General features: G+C 41.5%; 1 protein-coding gene across 1 annotated transcript; it reads right to left on the reverse strand.

Annotated features, from left to right (window-relative positions):
* Nucleotides 1-5,711: 5,711 nt before the first annotated feature.
* Nucleotides 5,712-10,509, reverse strand: LOC136355522 (uncharacterized). The gene is made up of 3 exons (XM_066308215.1): nucleotides 9,785-10,509; nucleotides 9,094-9,676; nucleotides 5,712-6,311 (listed from the first exon to the last, which is right to left on the reverse strand). Exons 1-3 carry the CDS (start codon nucleotides 10,507-10,509, stop codon nucleotides 5,712-5,714), a joined length of 1,908 nt encoding a protein of 635 aa, XP_066164312.1.
* Between the last annotated feature and the right edge of the window lie 10,570 nt (nucleotides 10,510-21,079).

Raw genomic sequence — 21,079 nt, forward strand, 5'->3', positions numbered from 1 at the left:
GAAGCCATGGATTGGAACGCCGCCGCCATGTGACGACACCGACAGGACTCTTTTCGCCGCCGCCACCAGAGTTACCCTAGGAGATGGGCGCAAGGCAATTTTATGGGAATCAAATTGGATTGGAGGGCAGCCACTGAAATCGATAGCACCAAACCTCTTCAAACACTCCAAGCGAAAGAATAGATCGGTCTCTGAAGCGCTGACAAACAATGCTTGGATTGGGGACCTTAGACAAGGGATAACAACTCAGCTGCTCCAAGAATTTGTACAAGTGTGGCAGGTCCTGTACAATGCTGAAATAGAACTTCATGAAGGAGAAGAGGACACGATTCAATGGATAGGAACTGCTAGCGGATCATACTCGGTGAGCTCAACGTACAATGTGCAATTCATGGGGAGAACAAAATCAAACTCGGCCGACCTGATTTGGAAAACATGGGCGCCAGGGAAACACAAATTCTTCGCTTGGCTCCTCGCGCACAACAGGATATGGACGGCCGACCGATTACAATGCCGAGGATGGCCAAACAACTATTTCTGTCAGCTTTGCTTCAGAAACCTTGAGACCGCCCAACACCTCTTCAAAGAATGTCCCTTTGTGCAGCAGATTTGGAATGAGGCTAGGCGTCAGATCAGGCCACGGCGCTTCCAAGACTCATCAGAGGACGGTACACTGCTTGACTGGTGGCGTAGCCAAACAAGCAATGCAGAGAAAATTCAGAAAAAAAGGACTACGCTCCGCTGTCCTGACGGTGCTATGGGAAATTTGGACGGAAAGAAACAACCGCATCTTCCGAAGCACAGAGTCGACACCGCCGGCGATTGCAAGCAAGATTGTGGACGAGATGCAGCTTTGGGGAATGGTAGGCGCCAAGGGAGTACGGAATGTAATATCGCGAGAGTAGTTCTTTTATCACCTTAATGTAGGTGGGAAATGCTTTTCAAGTACTATACCGCACCCCCTGTACAGTGTTTTTCTAACCTCTCTATAATATAAAACCAGCTCCACTGGGTTCTTTCAAAAAAAAGTTTCAAATTTTAATTGAAAGATTTCGATTGAGTCTAACTACTACACACGACGTGAGACCTGCCAAGCGGAGGCCCGCCCATCTGTTGTTTCACCTGGTAGCTGCAGGTCTCCCACCCACGAGGCCACGACCACGAGAGGAGGTTTCCACTTTCCAGTAGAGCACCACTCAAGTTCTCGTGGCAAATCTCTTCTACTAGTACACATTTAATTTCTACTGCAATCTCTACTCTAGTCGGTGAGAAGAAACCATGGAGGAAGCTGCTTCCGGCTTTCCGGCAAAAAAAAAGAAAAAAGAAGTGCTGGGCTTCGTGGGAGGTTTTTGTTTTTCTTCTGTCAGGCATCGTTTATGGTGGTGAAGTCAAGTCCCGCTGGGGATCGTCCCCGTTGCCATCACTAATCACCATCGAGCCAAATCAACAATCATCATACCACAGAAAGCAGATAGCTTAGTAGACCAATTATTAGGCAATTGCATTCAGTACTTAAAGAACCAGCTTAAGGCCGGATAGTGCTACGCGCTCTAAACAGGAAATAATTAAGCGGCTGAAGGCCGACACAACTAACGGCTTAAGGCCGAGCTAAGCTGAGTAGCTAACAGAAATAACGGCTTATGGCCGAGCTAAGCTGATACAATTGCCATGCAACACGTAGCACTAGGGAATGATTAATACAGAGAGCTAAACGTCGTCGTGGCCGTTCAGCAGATTCGGCACCGCCGGCGGTGGCGGTAGGACTGGCGCCGCCGGCAGGAGGGCAAGCGGCGCTGGCGGCGCCGGCAGGGCAGGCAACGGCGGCAGCCCAGGCAGAACAACTCGATTGGCGGTGTTCTTCCGTGCGCGCTGCACTGACCAGTGAAACTTCATGAAGCCCACCAACACTGCGATAAGTACGCCAAACCCGTCATCCACTCCATCACGCTCAAGATAAATCGGTCGAAAGATGCAAAGTGCTCCTCGACCGACATCTCCATTGCAGGTGGCCTCTCCCGGGTGATGATGGTAGTCGGAGAGGCTGGAATGGTGACGGGAACACGCCCTGGATCTGCATATACACAGCAGTAAGCAAACTAAAGGAAATCGACAGTTGAAATTTAGACAGGAAATTGAAGACAGAATAGAAGGGCTTCAAGATGCAACTAGTATAAGTATTATATCTACCTTCAGGTGCATCACCAGCTCCGTAGCATGCAGCAGCGTCTCTCTCCCGTACGGCGCGTAAACCCCCACAGTTTGCATAGAGGGCAAGGATGGTAAAAGCGGAAAGAGAGGAATTCCTCAAACTGGATCGTGATGCGACCATGCATAAGCAGCTAGATAGGTCGACTGTGACCGTGACGGCCTGACAACAGTTGGGGGGAGGGAACGACTGGTTGATGCAAAAGCTCAACATGTCGTTGGCAAGGCTGTCGGCATCGCAGGGATGATCCTGATCTGGAGCCTCTCCCTCCGTTGGCTCAAAGACTCCATTGGTGACTAAAAAAACCAGAAGAATGAGAACAAGAAAAGGACAGGAGTCAATAAACTGAATCCAAGCCAAGCAGAAAAAAGAATCACCTGAACCCTCAAAAAGAGAGAGAAGAAAACTAAGAGTCGCCTAAACCCTCAAGGTGTTAGTAGTATAGGAGAAAGAGAGGTTGTGCTGTGCGTACGCGTACCGGAGGGTGAGGGCTGATGTTCGACGGCGGCGAGGTGGTCCTTGGCGCCCGCGGCGATGGAGTGGCCCGGCGCACCTGCATCCTCACACGACAGACAGACGACAGAGAATCAAGACGAGAGAGATCGATTGAAGTGAATGTTAGGCAAATGAAGGCGGTCGGATTTGGCGTTACCTTTGCCTGGAGCACCACCGGCACCGACGACGAGCCCTCCGCATGGAGGCTCGCACGCCGCCTCCTCGGCCCTGGCCCCGGCACCGGCCATACGCGCGCTGCTGCCAGTGGACGCAGCGGCCAGGAGGATCACCATCACAGTGAGAATCTCCATCTCGTATGGCTGTTGCAACTGTTGGAAGGTCTCTGGAGCTCAACCGAGAGGAACGAGGGGCCTATATATAGGGAGACGACGACGACGAGAGAGGACGACGGCCCCCACGTCGGATGCTTGCTCGCTCGGTCACGGTCAGTCGCTCCCGTAGAGAGAGAGAGACAAAGAAAAAAAAGCCCAATGCATGGCTTTGGGACGATAGTGGTCCCGGCAGAGTGAGAGAAGGGTTCCTCAGCTGCTCCTCTCCATACACCAAAATTTTCGATTTTGAACACTTTATTTGAACTGCATTCCTGCCTCTCTTTCTTTCTTTCAACTTTGAAGTGGTTTTATACTTTGGCGCACACCACATTGTGCACAACGTATCACTACTTCATGGTTTTACTGCTTTCATTTCATACTGAAGATCGATGCTGCTCTTAGTCTCGTTCTTCATCACTTCTTGCTTCTTTCCGTAAATCGTAATAAATGGTAATATGCTCGATTGCCTTTCAAGGAGACACATTTAATTATACATCTTGGTGAAATACTGAAGATCCCTGATACCCTTCATTCATTTTTTTTCTTTAGCAAAACTCATGACACAGACATGCTTCATAACAGGTCAACAGAAGAAATATGCTTATGCATGTGTGTGTTCAGAATTCAGAACCCTTCACACTGAAGGGAGATACGTATCGCATCAGGTCCACAAAAGCAATCCAACATTGCATAGAGCCCTAAAACCCTCTTCATTGGAAAAAAAAAGGGAAAAGATAAAATAACTATCAGCAAGAGGATATGTAGTTCTCGTACGTTGCATGCTCACATAGATTACTCATCTCCTCGACATAATCAGAGAATGATGAAGGCTCTTTACCAGATATCCATTAATCAAAAAGTAGCAGATGAGATGGCTTGCAAGTTGTCCACATTCTCTGTTTTTCTTTTTAGGCTACCTTTCTGCAGTAGCCCAAAGCATTTGTGTATGGTAGCTTGGTAAAATATACTCTCTCTGTTTTATATTATAAGACTTTCTCGCATTGTCCACATTCATATAAATGTTAATGAATCTAGACACATATATATATGTCTAGATTCATTAACATATATATGAATGTGGGCAATGCTAGAAAGTATTATAATATGAAATGAAGGAAGTAATATACATATGTATGTATCAAATTGGTAAACCATGGTCATACCATCAGTGGTTGAACTACTAAACCGATAAACCAAGAGCTCGGCTACCCCACCGCTTAGGGTTAACTATGATTTTGTCGCACGATCATGATATTATCTATTAAAACGGTAAGTATCACCAATCGAGGTTAACTATATAAAATTAAAGTGCTCTCGATCATGATCAAAATCTAGAGGTTCCAAAGGAAAAAAAACATTGTATGTAGTACTCCCTTTATTATTCTTTTACTCATCATTTGGACCATCAACACGGTCCCAAAGAACTATGTTTGATCTTTAAATGTTTCTAGCTACTGTAATATTCGAGTAATTAATGTGATTTCTGCATGACCTTGTTTGAGAACATAGGGGTTAATGTGATTTCTATAGGATTGGGGAGGTGGTTGTGCCTCACCTCCTCGGCACTTGCGGAACGGGGGCGTTGCTCGAGGATGGCGGGAGGTGCAAATGGAGAGTGTAGAGTTGGTGGGGAGGAGAGCATGGGGCTAGGGTCGTTGGGGAATCCCATGCGGGGATAGCCCCTGGCGTTTCACATAAAAGATAGATAACTTTTTTTTTCTCATTCTTATTTTTTGCAAGTATGGAGTAGTAGCAGTAAGAAAATTTTCTCGCGCAAGGATCGCAATCATGGGCATATTTTATCCGAATGTACTGATTGAAAGTTTAACAAAATTTTCTCTCTTTCTTTTCCCTCCTCCTTAGATAATAGGATTTCTTTATGATAGAATAAAAAGCCTTCTATCATTAGTTAGGTGCCACGGAGATATGTGCTCCCTTCGTTTCAGTCTATAAGACATTTTGATTTTAGTCGATGTCAAACTACTCCAGGTTTGACTAATTTTGTAAAAAAAATAGTTATATTTTTAACCCAAGACTAATATATTATAAAAAAATATTCAATTATAGATTTAATGAAACTATCTTGATGTTGTAAATATTACTATTTTTTCTATAGAATGGTCAAACTTAGAGTAGTTTGACTTTGACCAAAGTCAAAACGTCTTATAACCTGAAACGGAGGAAGTATCTCTGGTTATCTTTTTATATAGGGCTAGCTTTCTCTATTTTTCTTTTGGAAAAAGTACAAATCCCCCCTCCCACCGAACTATTGTGGTAGTACGATTTACCCCCCCTTAAACTAGAATAATTTAACACCCCAAACACCTAAAACCAGATAAATTACTATCCTAACTCGATTCGAAGCGGTTTTCAGCCTACGTGACACAAACGTGGTGATACAGTAAGCAAAAACAAATAAAAACAGGTAGGGCCCAGCTATCAGCACTTTTTTTTCTCTCCTTCTCTCCCCCTCTCTCTCGGTGAACACTGCGGGCGTAGGGCCGACGCCGACGGGCGACCAGCGGCGGGGATGACTGCGGGCGGCGGCGGGCGGCGGGCGGGTGAGGAGCGGACGCAGACGGGCGGCCGGCGGCGGGGATGGCGGCGGACGGTGGTGCGAGGAGTCGAGGCCGGAGGCGGGCAGGCGCAGAGGCGGTCGCGGGCAGCGGGTGAGGAGCCTATGCCGGCGGCGGGTGGGCACGGAGGTGGCCGCGTGCGGCGGGCGAGGAGCTGAGGCCGGTGGCGGGCTGAGCAGGCTGTGCCGATCCTCCATCCCGCGAGCTGAGCAGGGGGGCGCCACCGTCGTCTGTCCAGCTGCTTCCGCCGCATCCCGGAGAGCACCCATCCGCCACGCACCCATCCGGTGAGCACCCATCTCCACGCAAGCCGGTGGAGGAGCTCGTCGCCGCCGTGGACCTCGCCGGCGAGTGGCGCGGCGAGAGGTTCTTGCAGGTGATGTTCACCGACGGGTGCTTCCTGCTGAAGATGATGAGGATGGCGAAGGTGATCGGCGGCGGTGGATACATGCACAACGACCCGGTGTTTGGCCCCACGGCACGCTGTACATGGTGCCGTATGTCCACCGCGACATGCTCCTTGTCGAGAACCAGCTGCCTCTCCTCCTCCTCCAGAAGCTCGTCGCCGTCGAGACCGGCAAAGAATCCCAAAGAAATGGAAGGTGGGATGCATGGTATCATCTTATCTTGGATATGTGATCTGCCTGCCTTTCTAGCTTTACTATGGGTTCCAGTAGTGGAAAGAGGAGGAGCAAGGCTCTTCTGTCCAAAAAGAGAAAGACCAAAAAAAAAAAAAAACTTACGGCGTTCAAGAAGGAACATTTGGCTGGAAAGACTGTCAGCTCATTTGATTAGGGTCCGGCCGATTTCCTGCTTGGTTCAGGGTGTTTTTTGAGGACTTGTTCTGTACATCTAAAGAGAGTAGCACGCACTTTGGTTGTTGCATGACCTCGAACTTCCTAGCAGGTTGGGTCTAAAACGCTAGCGATTGGGTAGCAGCTGCTCGATACATTGAAATATTTCCTGGTGTATTTGTCATGAACCGCTACTTCTATTTGCCTGCTTGGCTTGTTGACCTTGTACTCGCATTGTCAGCCCTGTTACTTCATGTTGTAAAGATTTCTTTGCCTTGCGCTCAACACGCAGAGTTTTATGTAAGCAAAAGCTCGTCTTCTTGCAGGTGTGATTCTTTGGGGTTGCTAAATAGGTGAGCTAAATCCTGGGTAGTGTTTAGGACAAGTGTTTTACTGTCTAATGAAATCTAATTCCTTGGCAGGATCGATTTGGCCATCATTTTGGTTTGAGACTAACTTGCATGACACAGGATGAGCATTACTAAAATTTTGGTATTAATGGGTTGGCCAAATTGTTTTGTGATCAACGATTTTGATCGGCTTGCTTTATGCGTCAATCTAAACAAGCCCATAAAGCAAAATTATTTTGTCATCAATTATCCTCCTCTTTTCCATTCCCACCGAGGCTCAGTTTATTGGTCAAACAAGGTAATATTTTTATTAGTAAAACAAGGTAATGTTAGCGTATGATTAATAAAGTATTACCTATTACAATTTTGAAAGATTGACTTATTTAATTTTTTTAAAAAGAAACTTCCTAATTTCCTATTACATTGCCATAAAAATTCCACGGAAATATTAAAGAGTGGATGAATCTTCCATTAGCCAAAAGTGATCGTGTACTATTTAGTGCAGCCAAGTTCCGGGGGAAAAAAAGAGACAAAAGTGGATAGTTCAAGGAAGCGGAAATGGTAAACAATCCAAGCTACACTCTGGTACTTCTCTATCTACTTTTGACAGTATTTTCAAATCTGAAAAAATTATTTTTGATAGATATATTTCGATCCAACAACTTATCATCTTAATGACTTTCTTGAATTTAATGTGTGACTCTCCATTTCTTCACACAAGATTGGCTATATGGGCTTCGAGAAATGTAAATATTAATGAATCGCTTGTTTACGAGAAATAACTAGTAGCATGTTTAAATAGATGATATGTAGAATTATTTATCATTGGTCTGTATGCCAACATAAAATATAACTATCAAAAGTAGATGGAGGGAGTACTACGCTGCAAAGTGCATAGAAGAAAGAAAGAAAGAAAGAAAGGAAAAAAAAAGAAATGGTTACAATACAGGCGTGCATATGCAGTTGGGTTGGGTAGAACCTGTGGTTGCATGTCGCAATAAGTTCATTTTGAGTCCCTTGACTTGAAACCGAGTTCCATTTTCATTCCTAAACCGAAATATCATATACTACAAGTCTCTCAACTCTCAAAACCGGTGCAATAAGATCCCAAATCGGTTTAGATGATGGTTTCGGCTGACGTGGCATCTACATTGCTAACGTGACCCCTAAGGGGGTGTTTGGATCCAGGGACATAACTTTAGTCCATGTCACATCGGATGCTTGGAAACTAATTTGGAGTATTAAACATAGACTACTTACAACACTAATTATATAAATGAGAGCTAATTTGTGTGACAAATTTTTTAGGCTTAATTAATCTATAATTAGTTAATATTTACTGTAGCATCACATAGGCTAATCATGGATTAATTAGGCTCAATAGATTCGTTCCAGGGTTATGGAATGGGTTTTGTTAATAGTCTACGTTTAATACTTCTAATAAGTGTTTAAACATTCGATGTGTCAGGCACTAAAAAGTTTTATTCCCATCCAAACCCCCCACAGTCCTCATCCTACATAGCGGTGACGTGACATTTGGAGTAAAATATAAAAATTAAAAATTAGAAAAAAATATGGAACCCATATGTTAGTGAAACAAAATATAAAAAACCTCTCTCCACGGACTACGCGGTGTCAGACCAGGGGAAGCTGGTGGAAGAGGGGAGGCACGAAGGCCCCCGCCGTCACAGCGCTCGCCACCGCCGCGTGGTTGAACCAGTAGAGGTAGTAGTTGATTGGGGAAATGTTGTAGATGTTGAGGTATAAGCTCCGCTATATGTTGCTTTTGCTGCTTTGTGGAGGAGGAGGATGAGGGGCCGGCGGTGTTGTCGGGGTGTAGCTAGTATTGGTATGAGAAAGAAATGATAAATGAACCCATCTAAACAAAAGATTATATCCGCATTTCAAATTTATCAACCAGAGTGCATTGGCAAGCATTCCACTTTTTCTTCAGGGCAATCTGATTATTTGACGAAATAAAGAAATGATATACAATGTTATGGTAGTATTATAATCGAAAAAAAATAATTCTGGCAGGCACGCTCCAACCAAACATGAACTTTTTGGTCGGTACCATACATGTACACAATGTACACAATGTCATGTACAATTAAATTAAGATAATTGTCTCTTAACATCCCATCTGATGATAACATATTTATTCGGGTTTCACACAAAATACAACACCAACACATGCTAAATAGTAAGACGATATCCTAAATTACATGCTTTCATAATGCTCCTCTATATCCAGCAGGGTGTATATATAAAAGATCCACACATCCCTTGAGTATATAAATCATCGTAAGGTTTCGGGAATGTACTACCCAGATTTTGAACCTTTGAGCTATTAAAATGATAGGCAAGTCCTCTTTCTTTGTTTTGGTTAAGAAAGATAACTTCTTTATAGGGATGGAATCCCAAGATTGAAAAATATCCATGGCATCCTCCTTCATTTGAATTTCCAGTGTCAAGAATATCATCGTTATCGGAGTCCCACTCAAATTTATTTACTCGCACTACCACATCTTTCTTGATATCTTCACAATCATTTTTGTACGAGGCACTGTCATATTCATAGCAATATTTCCTAACGATGTGTTTCTTGTAAGCTTCATAATAGTTGTCATTTTGACTGGGATATCCAAAGTAGTTGTGGTAGTGCAAAGTCCACGGACCATCATTTTGTATACAGATTTCCTGACACCTTAGAAGGAAACTAAGATCATTGTCATGCTTCAGTTCCCATGTCATCTGACCATATAACTCATTGAGGAACCAAACCCGTAGTCGGTGCTCATTATCGATTAATGCATAGTGCACACCCCTCATTGATCTTCCGAGAAAATGGTTTTTGTATTGACATACTTCAGTATTCATTGGTAACTTAAGTACTTGGTACTTATTATTGGTCAAGGATATTCTGCATTAGAAAAAAAACAATATATGGGTCATAAATAAAACCATTGAAAAAATATAAAGAAAGATCAGAAAGCAATATAAGCATGTTAAAAGTATGTTGAACTCGTACATCATGACAAAATCTCCCTGGCAATGTACATAAAGTGCTCCATGCCAATATACTCCATTATAATGATCATATGAAAAAGCCAATGCCATGTCAGTAACTGTGCCGGCAGCTGCACCGTCCCGTACGAACAATCTCTCTCCCCATTCCCTAGTCCTTGATGAGAACACTTGCAACACACATAGTGAGGGTGGCCATTGCGAGCTCTTAAGCATAGGATCTAGCACGTGAAATCTTATACTAGGAACTCGTGGGATTTTGAAGATCTCATAGTGTGTTGATATGGTAGGGTCGAACACGAGATAGCTGTCAAACCGGTAGAAGTCCTTCATCCAGACGGGTTGAGGTGGGGCTGGAGGAAAAGGCACCCACTGTCGGGTAGCAGGGTTAGCCACGCCAGACTCTAGCAGGAGGAGTCCGTTGCAGTGATCCTTGACTAGGTTGTTGTCAGGCGTGTAGTCGGTGAACATGCCTGAGATGGCGGGGCCAGGGCGTGTGGAGGGACGGGAAAGGAACACCGAATGATGTATGTCGTGGAAGTTGAAGTAGATGCCGGTGAGAGTGAGAGGGAGGAGATCGGTTCGGAGCAGGTGGCGGGTGTCGACGACAGCGCGCCATGCCTTGCAGACGCAGCGGGACACGGCGAGCCAGCGCGGCGCGAGGCGGGCGAGGACGTCTGCGAGCGCGTCGTCGGATAGGAGCTGCGTCACGTCGTAGTGCTCCTCCATCGAATCTCTGTTCAATTAGTTGCTCGGTTTTTTGGTGTGTACGTACCTCCTATTTGTGGACGGTCTGTTAATTTATAGATGAGGTGGCATCCGATTCCGTGTTGGTTACGTTCTCCACTCCGACTACCTCTTCTCTGCTGTGTTCCGACTCTAGAAAGAGACGGCAGGAGTAGGAGTTTTGCCCCCGAGACACATACGGAGTCGATCGAGGGACACGGCACCTACCAGTTCGAGTTCGGCGTGAACCCGTTCTGCTCCGAGGCCAGGCTCTAGGGCAGAACAATGAGTACGATGGCCTGCGGCGTCGATTTCATGTGCGCCGCGCGAACCAGCTATTATTCGTTGCAACAAGAAGCACGCCAGGCGTAGTGCCATCCGGCCGAGCAGTGCGGCCGCACAGTGCACACCGTGTCGCACCGCGAGGTCCGCGACGGCCGCACCGGGAGAAGGAAGAAAGAAATGAAAGAGAAGCGGCGAAAGGAAAGAGAGAGAAAGGAGAACGGGAGGCGGTGGCAGCAAAGCTCCGCTTACTATACCCGTTGACCGTGCGTTGGAAACGATCACGGAAAGAAAAGAAAAGGAAAAGGAAAAAAGGAAAAAAAAAAGAGAAATCGAAAGGAAAGGGACTTGTGATTTGCAAAATAGCACTTACTTTTTTCAGAAATTAGCAAAATGTCCATACATATACATATCCACGGGCGGCAAAATTTTCATCATCTATCACAACCTACGGATATTTGATATTTCTACGCTATCAAAGTTTATATGTTCAAACAAAAATTAAATTCCTTTCTCGTCGTCATTACAGCCGGCCGTGTTCGAGCCGTTACTCCGCCAATCGTTCCTTCTACCTCCGTCTTGTGCCTTCTATGATGAAACCATATTCACAACATGGCATACTGGTTCTTAAGTCCATAGTTTTCCAATCGCTTATAGATATGATGGTCGCTATCACACATCCCGTTCTCCCTTTAGTCCGCCTCGAAACTGAAAACATACCATGGTAATTGCGAAAATGATGGCGCCCGGGCATCCGATCCAGCGATAGAAAAATCGGGCTCCCCTCCCAGCACTGCTGTCACGCTGCATGCTGCTGTCCTGCTGCCTCCTATGCCATGCAACCTATGCCCCTAGCATCATGATGACGTCATGCAAACTTACCAAGCGAACTTTAAACTATTTCTTCTCTTAAATTATTTATCCAAACCATAATCCGATTATACTATTAAATCCGTTGCAATTAAATCTTTAAAATAAGATCACACATGGATATAATCCGATGAAAAAAATATTTAGCTTATTATTGAATTATTTTTAAATGTTGCACGCAGTTCCACCAAGTAGATCGGAACTGTTTCACTACGTAGATCGAAAATGTTTCAATCGTTTGAAAAGCTGAAAATGTTTTGTTGATGTACACGGGGTTTAAGTGTTGCAATAGCTTTAAATCGTTTGTTGCATACATTGAACCAAATTGTTTCATCTAGCGATCTGACCGCGTTTCACTTTCTTTAATAATTGAAACATCTATTCTACATTATTTTTATATAGGGTGAAACATCGTCTGGTTCTTTCGGAAACTGTTGTTTCATTTCGTTATAGTAAAATGTTTCATGACGTGATTTGATTGTATTTCAGCTTCTTTTACAAGACTGAAACATCTTCGATCTACTTAGTGAAACGATTCTCTACTTGGTGGAATTATAATTATTAAAACATTATAAAGTACATGCTGAAACATTCCTAGAAGAACATGTGCAACATTTACAAATTAAAAAGTGAAACATCATATAAATACTACATGAAACATTTAAATGATATAGGTGCAACATTAAAAACAATTCATTAATAAAACTAAATATTTTTTTCATCGGATTATAGCCATGTTTGGTTTTGTTTTAAAGATTTAATTGTAACGAATTTAGTGGTGCAATCGGATCGTGAATTGGATAAGTAATTTGAGAGAAAATGTAGTTTAAAGTTTATTTAAAAAACTTGACACATGCATGGCTGCATGTTTTGAGTATGCAGGGACTACAAATAATATTTTCTGTGCATGCATGTTATAGCTGTAGGGGCTCTGATTGTTTTCTCTGGATCGGATGACTGGGACGGGCGCCCGATTTTTTTGTCTTCCGGATCGGGCGCCCGATCCCTAGGCGTGTCCTTTTAATTGTTAATGGTAACGAAAATGATGGCCTTCAATGTGAAGTATTGTCGTAAGTATTCGTCCCACACATTTATCTCAGCTTTTCCATAAATCTTTTATATCTTCCATCAATGGTTTTCAGTGACAACAACAATTAGGAGCCGAGTAATAAATTAAAATAATAGGTTGCTATTATACATTATAATTGAAAATTTTAATGAAAATCCTTGATTTGGCCTGGAAGCCCATTCCTTCCTTCCTTTTTAGTACCCAGTTTGCAACCTCTCTACCCGCTCGGCATGTCTCTGTTTGGCCTAGCCCACGAGTGGAGCCGCTGCTGTCTTAATGCCGGCATGTGCCTGTACGATGTACCAATCATTCACTACTACGAAATCCATCTTTCGTGGAGGCCATTTTGGGTTTTTGCTGGCGGCATTTGGAGCCGCCACAAATTAACGGCCGGTGAAGAATGAAGATGAAGCATCTTTGCTGGCAGTGAAAAACCGCTAGGGAAGTTCATTTTACGCTGGCGGTCCACATAAGGCAGCCGCCAGTGAATTCGCTGGTGGCTGCCTTATGTGGACCGCCAGCGAAAATATATTTTTGCTAGCGGTATCTCATTTTCACTGGCGGTGGGTGGACGCCAGCAAAAATCTAATATATTTCTAGAAGTAGATTATATATTATTGATATCTACAGTCGATCGAGTAGATTTAACTTTACCTTGCTTTGTTCTTTATTGCTGATCTAATGCTAATAGCATCGGCTTAATGATTAATATGTATACATATACACATATATATGTATACATATACATATATATATACATGTATATATACAGGATACCTATATGGGACTCCATGGTGCCCGGGCTCCAAGGTATAAAACACATAAATTCTCTCAAATTTTTAAAAATTTTCAAATTGTGAGTTGATACCTAGGTATATGAATTTGATTCATACAAATACCTAACAACAAAACAGCTCAAACTCAATTTTATTTCACAATTCATTATTACATACCTAACGAATTATATATTTGGATGTTATATACCTAGAACCAAAATCTAACAAAAAAAAGTTCAAACTCAGTTCAAACTTGTTTGAACTTGTTAGTAAAGAAGTTAATGTTCATATCTAAACATTTAAAAAAATTTCATACTCATTCAAATTGGGTATATACTCAATTTAAATCTTGGAGCCCATACTCCATGTAGCACCAGTTAATTTACCTATATATATATATATATATATATATATATATATATATATATATATATATATATATATATATATATATATATATCTGTGTGTGTGTGTGTGTGTGTGTGTGTGTGTGTGTGTGTGTTCATAGCATAGCCGATGAAGTAGATCTAACATGTATCGGCTAGTACTCTGATACCACTCTATATTAGGATATTAAAACAGGCAGAATATACCAGACATTAAGCCTAATATATTTTAATGTAATAAGATCTTAATATAAATGGCAGACTTAGCATATCAGGTAAACATGTAGAGAACAAGTTAACTAAATCAGGTAAGATCGACTGAAGCTTTGATACTATCTCTATTGATAATCATAAGACAAGTTGGATATTATAGTTATGAATATTACTTAATAGATCGAACTCAACCGATGCAGCATTAAGCATAAAGATAAACACAAGATCTAAGCAAGTTGATGAAAACCTCTATGAGATGGTAGATGCGCTATATAATCTAAATCAATATTGATATCTAACTCTATCGGCTGTCCTCTTAGTGATAGATGTTGGCCGATTTAGGGTTAGATGGCAATACTGATAGAAGTTATATAGCACATATGATGACGACTTACATAACCAAGATTAGAGTGTCATAAAGATGTAAGCACTAATCCCGAGAACGCAAGCTGCCATGACAAGTTTTACCTCTTGTTGAAGATCGAAACCAATGCAGCTCAACCTGGAAGCAAGAACTCGTCGAAACAATTAAAATAGAAAAGGTGGCGATGCGATGCGCCGAAAGTGTTGTTGAACTGTTGTTATCATTATACATGGTCTTGGGTCATATTTATACCCAAAATACATAATGTGTCCTTTCTGGGCACGACTCTAAATCTGTTACAATCGTTAAGATACAAACAAGTCTCTCAGGCAAACTCTTGCCGATAAATATCTCTAAGGAAACTATTCAAAATATCCTAATTAATAGATACAGTTGTCTATCCGTGAGCTTATCTCAATTATGGCAATACTTGCGTAGCACGTTGATCAATCCCGAAGATGATTCTAGAACCACCTTAGCGAGATCGGCTACATCGGCTATTTTCTGTCCGATCCAATATCAGCCGATGTAATCGCTAGCCGATGCGTACTCTGTTTCCAAACACAATCCTCCGCCAAATCCTCTTCGACCTCAGCTATGAATTCGATGCATGCTCTACCAAATTTGCTCGTCAACACATGCCCCCCAAGTCCGCTATATTCGTAATGTTGTGGATTTTGCTCAATTTCGTTTCCGAGTACATCTAGGGTTTATTTTCCGTTTCGGCTGTTATCGCACCTCTTTTATATAGTAACCACCGCTTTGAAATTTTCACGGTGTCACTTCTGTTTTTACCGCTCTCTAGCCAAAACTTTCCCTAATCTCTCCGGCGACTCCCTCGAAACTCTCAGCGAGTTTGCAGGCGATCCCCCACAGTGGCGACTCCATCTCCGGCGATGGCAACTTCCGCCGAATCCCCAAGTGCATCAACCGCCGAGTATGCTGAGGTAAGTACCATCGGCTAATCTCCTCTTTTAGTAAGTTTTCTTTCTTGTAGTTCAATCTTTTCCCTTTTTCCCCTATAGCATCTTTCTCATCAAATCGCAATTCCCAATTTACGGCACTTGAATCACTTTTTCCTAGGACCAATCGGCAATACAGATCCTACCGATTTTATCAATACTGAAACCAATAGAGTCCCCTTCAGATTGTCTCCCCCTAGCTTTAGCCACTGGCATAATACTTTCAAGTCTTGGCCTTCTGCCAATGTGAAGACTTGGCCAGATTGGTATAAGAGGGTATCGGCTAGCAAACAAACTCATCAGGAAGAGTTAGGAATTTCTCAATGTTTAGCCCTTACCCTAGCCAACATGGACAAGGATGAGCCGATGATTTCAGCTGCTGCCTACTTCTAGTCCAATACTCTGAATGCATTCTTGTTCAACCAAGGACCAATGACACCCACCCTTCTGGATATAACCATGATCACATGCTTGGACACCAAGAACAAATTCACCTTTAGAACTAGATCCATCTGAGGTTGGTCAGGTTTCATTACTCAGAACATGGGAACTATCCCTGTTTCTGCCAAAGAGCATACAACTTTTCTAATTATGTGGCTAGAAAAATTTCTGTTCTGTGGGCCAAGCTGTGGTCCAACCACAAACTGGCAACATGTAGCCGAAGCCCTTGTAGACAAGAAACAATTTCCCCTTGGGAAATATCTGATAGGGTATTTGTACCAAACTCTGAGCTCTGCATCGGCTAGGATTGCTGTAAACTCTGTTGTTGGTGCTGGTGGTCCATGGTGGCTTCTACAAGTTTGGCTCAATCTCCATACCATCAAGGTATCAAAAAGACCAGATTTAGCCGAAGCCGATTTCCTAGTACTAGAGCCAACCGAAGATGATGAGGGTAATGAGATCACAACACACCAATGCATGTCTTTCGGAGAGGCAGCTTCTATCTATGCTGGATCAGAACAATCGGCTGAGTTCTTTTCAAATTGATTTGACAATTTTTATGATGGATTTCCAAAGGACTCAAGGACTTGGTTTGCTTATGAATACCCATCCGATTTCAGATTTGATGAGATCAATTCTGAAAAATTTGAGAAATCCAGAGATGTCTTTACTATAGCTATTTCTGCTTGCATACTTCCCGCCGGCATTCATCAAGGCAAAAATACCCAAGTTTCCTATGAATTCTACCATCCAATAAGTGTTGCAAGGCAATTTGGAATGGGCAACTGCCGATCGGATTGTTTTTCATAGATAAGATCCAATCTAACTTTTAAACATCCCAAGGCCCCCACTAGGCAGCATTGAAGATATTCAACTTGCCCTAGCCAGAAGTGCAACTTTTGACCGATGGTGGATTGAATGGAAAAAAACATCTTTTTCATCAATCGGCTTCTATGTACCTGACCAACATCCATCCAGAGTTGGTTCCACAAGTATTTTTACCGATCTCCTTTCTACAAGCCGAAGTTCTTCAATATCTTAACCATCTTTTCTTCTTCATTTGCAGACCACAGAATCTTCGCCTCCACATGTCAGTCAAAGTGGAGTAAATATCAATTATGCTACAGGACTTTTACCCAATGGTGGCGGATTCGCTCCTTCAATCATCGGCTACAATGCACCCAAGACCTCTACACTGCTCCATGGGCAAACTCGCGAGCTGATTCTTTCTGAAGCTGGCAAGAGAAAGAGAACTAAATCATCGGATGTTGTTCCATCAGCTACAAAGAAGAAACCCAAGAAGCAAAAAGCTGCAGCTGTCGATGATTTGCTCACTATCAACCCTGACGTAGAGTGGTTCTTAGATGATGAAGAGATAGAAGAGGCTATTGATGATGCAGCTGCTGATATTAGTGAGGCAAGAGAACAAATACCACCAGCCGATATTCCTGCCCCTCAAAGAACTCCACCAACTCCAACACACCCAGCTCGTCAACCAACGGTATGTACCTCTTTCCAGTTTGGTTTTCTTTTATTGAAACTCTAGACGCCAATTTCTAACTTAAATTTCGCAGAAGAAACTGGCTACTAAGAAAAAACCACCAACATCGCCAACAACACCGCCAATACCTTTCTTTATATCTTTACTAGCTGATGCCAAACAAATTCAATCTTTTTCAGCCTGCCCGTTCTCCAACTTCTCATCATCATGAATCAAGCGAACATACTCCATCGGCTGTGGGTAGCCATCACATTGAAGAAGAAGTAGAACCAACTCCTACTATCCCTGTAAGCATCATTTAAAAACTCATATCGGCTGTTATACAATTTTTCCAATAATCAACAATCCCAATATTCTCCTTTTCAGGCTTTAGCTGATATGTTCTCCTTTGACATAAAGCAATTCTTTGATGATGAAGAAGAAACCACTAGCCTGCCTTTAGCTCTTCTTACCGATGATGCCAAAGCAACACTTCTATATATTGCACATCGGCTAGGGAGTTCTCTGGATTCTCTGGTTGTTGATTGTGGACCTATAAGAGCAAGGTTTGAAGAAATCCATGATCAGATTCCTAAGGATCAAGCCGAAATCATCTCTCTTGCTGTGTATCTTGAGCAACATCGGTTCAAGTTAGAGAAAACAAGACAAAGGATTGCCGATAGGAGTGAAAGAAAAGAACTTGAAGCCACAATTCAAGCTAATCGGCAAACTATCAATGAAGACAAATCCAAGCTTGATGAAATGACCACCGACTCTGTCCAAATCAACATTGATCGGCTGAAGACTCGTAGAGCAGAACTTTTAGCTGAATTAGAAAAATGTGAAGCCTAAATAGCATCAGAAGGACAAAAACTTGCTGATCTCCCAAGAGCCATAGAAGAGCAAAAGTCCAAGATAAGGAACTCCATCAAGCATCTCTCAGATCTGAGCAAGTCCTTAAAAGCGATCCCTGGAACGGATGCAACCGATACTCAAGCCATAGATGATATAGAACAAATTAGGCAACGAGCTATATCGGCTATCAATAAGCTTGTGGCTGGTTAGAAATTATCTGTGCACCACACTTGTAATTTAGACAAAAACATATATTTTGCTTTGAAATCTGCATATTTTCATATATGCATGCCCCCTTAATTTTGCAATATTGAGTAAACATTGATAAAATTATAACTGGACTAAGGGCGATATGACAAATATCGGCCGTCATATATCGGCATAGCATAACCGATTATGATAAAAATAAAAACGCTAAGTGTGATATAACTTATATTGGCCGTCATATATCGGCATAGACAACCGATTTTGATAAAAACAAAAACGCTAAGGGCGATATAACTTATATCGGCCATCTAAAGGCGATGTTAATACATCGTTTAACATGTACTGGCACAACTCAGTCGATCATGAATTAATCCAAACACTTGGATAATATTTCTTCAAGTATTTTCCATTGAGAGCTCTTCCAAAAACCTCTCCATCAAGCCCTTACAACATATAAGCTCCCTTGGACACAGACTTATAAATTCGAAAAAGTCATTCCCAATTCGGCGACCACTTACCAAATTTATAATGAACTAGCAGGGTTGCCCGCGCATTTGCGCGGCTAGCACCCATTCAAAATTATATATTTTTTAATACGATTTTACTTGAAATTTATTAAATAGTTATCCCGTTGTCTTAAGACTTTCAAAGACCAAACCTTATCATCCTAGTGTTTCTAATTTTATAGTTTTTAAATATCACACCAGTTGTTACCACCTACTTCTGTCATATACTTCATTATTTGCTTGCTCGATCTACCACTGTTTCTATTCATTCTCCTTGGAACCTTTAAAAATTGAACCTTATAGTTTTTAGAGTTTATTGTTCTATTGGGTTTCATTTTTATAATTTCTAGAAATCATGTTAAACGCTGCCATTATACTCCTCTACGATCGTCCACTGCCTCTTCTCTTCATTTTCATTGGTATTTTAAAATTGAACATAATTATCGTTTAGGTTTATTTTTACTTTCTAGAAGTTCCGCCAAAACATCAGCGGATTTGTCATTGTACTCCTGTACGGTTCGCCCGCTGCCTCCCTTGTTTATTCTCATTGAGATTTTAAAATTGAACATGATTATTATTGGGGTTTATTTTTTTACTTTTTTAGAAACCCGGACCTTTAAAAATTGGACCTTATAGTTTTTATAGTTTATTGTCTCGTTGGGTTCCATTTTTTATAAGTTTTAGAAATCCCATCAAATGCACTCACTATACTCCTCTAAAAATCGAACAACTATCGTGTGAATTCATTTTTTACTTTTTAGAAGTCCCACCAACCATCGGCGGCTCTGCCATTGTACTCCTGTACGACCTGCCTGGCCCGTTGTCTCTCATTTTTTTTGATATTGAGATTTTTAAAATCAAATATGATTAGTATTGGGGTTTATTTTTTGTTTTTTACTTTCTAGAAGTGCCGCCAACCGCCTTGACCGATTGCTTCATGACCTGCCAATCGTCCTTTCTTTTAATCGTCATTAGGATTCTATTTGGTGTTTTATTAATAGTTTTTACATGTCCCATCAACCACCACCATTCTACTTCTTTATAGGCCACTGTTACTTAATTAATCTCGTCATGTGTTTTAGATGATCTTTTATTTTAATAGTCTTTATTTTTTATCACAAATTTTAGTTATTTATAAATTATATTCCTAAATCTTTTTTTTCTAATTTCAGAATTTATTTTATTTTTTGTTTCAAATTTTAACTAATATTATATTGTGTTCTTTTAATATTTTATTTTTCATATTTTATTTTTAATTTTAGTTGTTTCAAAATTATATTCCTACTTGAACTCTCTTTCTAATTTGTCTAATTTTGGATTCTATTTTATTTTTTATTCTGAATTTTAATTAATCTTGTAAATAGTTCTTATATGTACTCTCAATATTGCTTATATTTAATTCCGAATTTCAGTTAATTTTAAATTGTATTCCTACTTAAACTGTTCTTTTTTTTTCTAATTTCGATTCAAAATTTTAATCTTGTATTGGGTTTTTATATGGACTCTTATTTCAATATTGCTTAATTTTAATTCCCAATTTTAGTTATTTTTAAATTATATTTCTACTCAAACTCTTCTTTTATTTTTTGCTAATTTTGGATTTTATTTTATTTTTAATTCCGCATATTAATTAATCTCGTATTGGGTTCTTATATGGACTTTTGTTTTAATAATGCTTATTTTTACTTTCGCATTTCAGCTATTTTTAAATTGTATTTATAGTTGGACTCTCCTTTTCTTTTTCTCCAATTAATGTGCGAATTTCTAGCTCTCACTGCGAACGTGATGCCTTCTTTTAAAGTTGTCTTGATAATATAATAGATAGATATTTATCTTTGCAATTTGACAACTTGATCTCAAATTGATCATGTATGTTGTCAGGGTTACGGATAAGGTATACCCTCTATCCTTCGATGTATGATGGGTACCGGTACGGTATACCCGCGCGTATACGGATAGTTTCCGTATACGTTAAGGAAATCTATCACGTGATAGAAACAGAATCTACGGATGGATGGAGTCCTACTCGGACGAGACTGTGTCTTTACCATATCGTGAGGGGTCCGATATCTCCGAGTCCTACTTGGAGATCAACTGGCCCGCGGTATATAAGGGACCCCCGGGTAAGACCTCGGACATCAAATATTACTGCCAACACACCC

This window comes from Oryza sativa, chromosome 3 (assembly GCF_034140825.1).
Source record: "Oryza sativa Japonica Group chromosome 3, ASM3414082v1".
Taxonomy (NCBI): domain Eukaryota; kingdom Viridiplantae; phylum Streptophyta; class Magnoliopsida; order Poales; family Poaceae; genus Oryza; species Oryza sativa.

Excerpts from the sequence above, each read along its gene's own strand:
- LOC136355522 (XM_066308215.1), bottom strand. The coding sequence starts at position 10,509 with ATGGAGGAGCACTACGACGTGACGCAGCTCCTATCCGACGACGCGCTC. Across the intron at positions 9,677-9,784 it reads CAGGGAGATTTTGTCATGAT|AATATCCTTGACCAATAATA; the intron begins GTACGAGTTCAA and ends TTTCTAATGCAG. Across the intron at positions 6,312-9,093 it reads ATCATTTTAATAGCTCAAAG|AAGAGCCTTGCTCCTCCTCT; the intron begins GTTCAAAATCTG and ends CTTTTTGGACAG.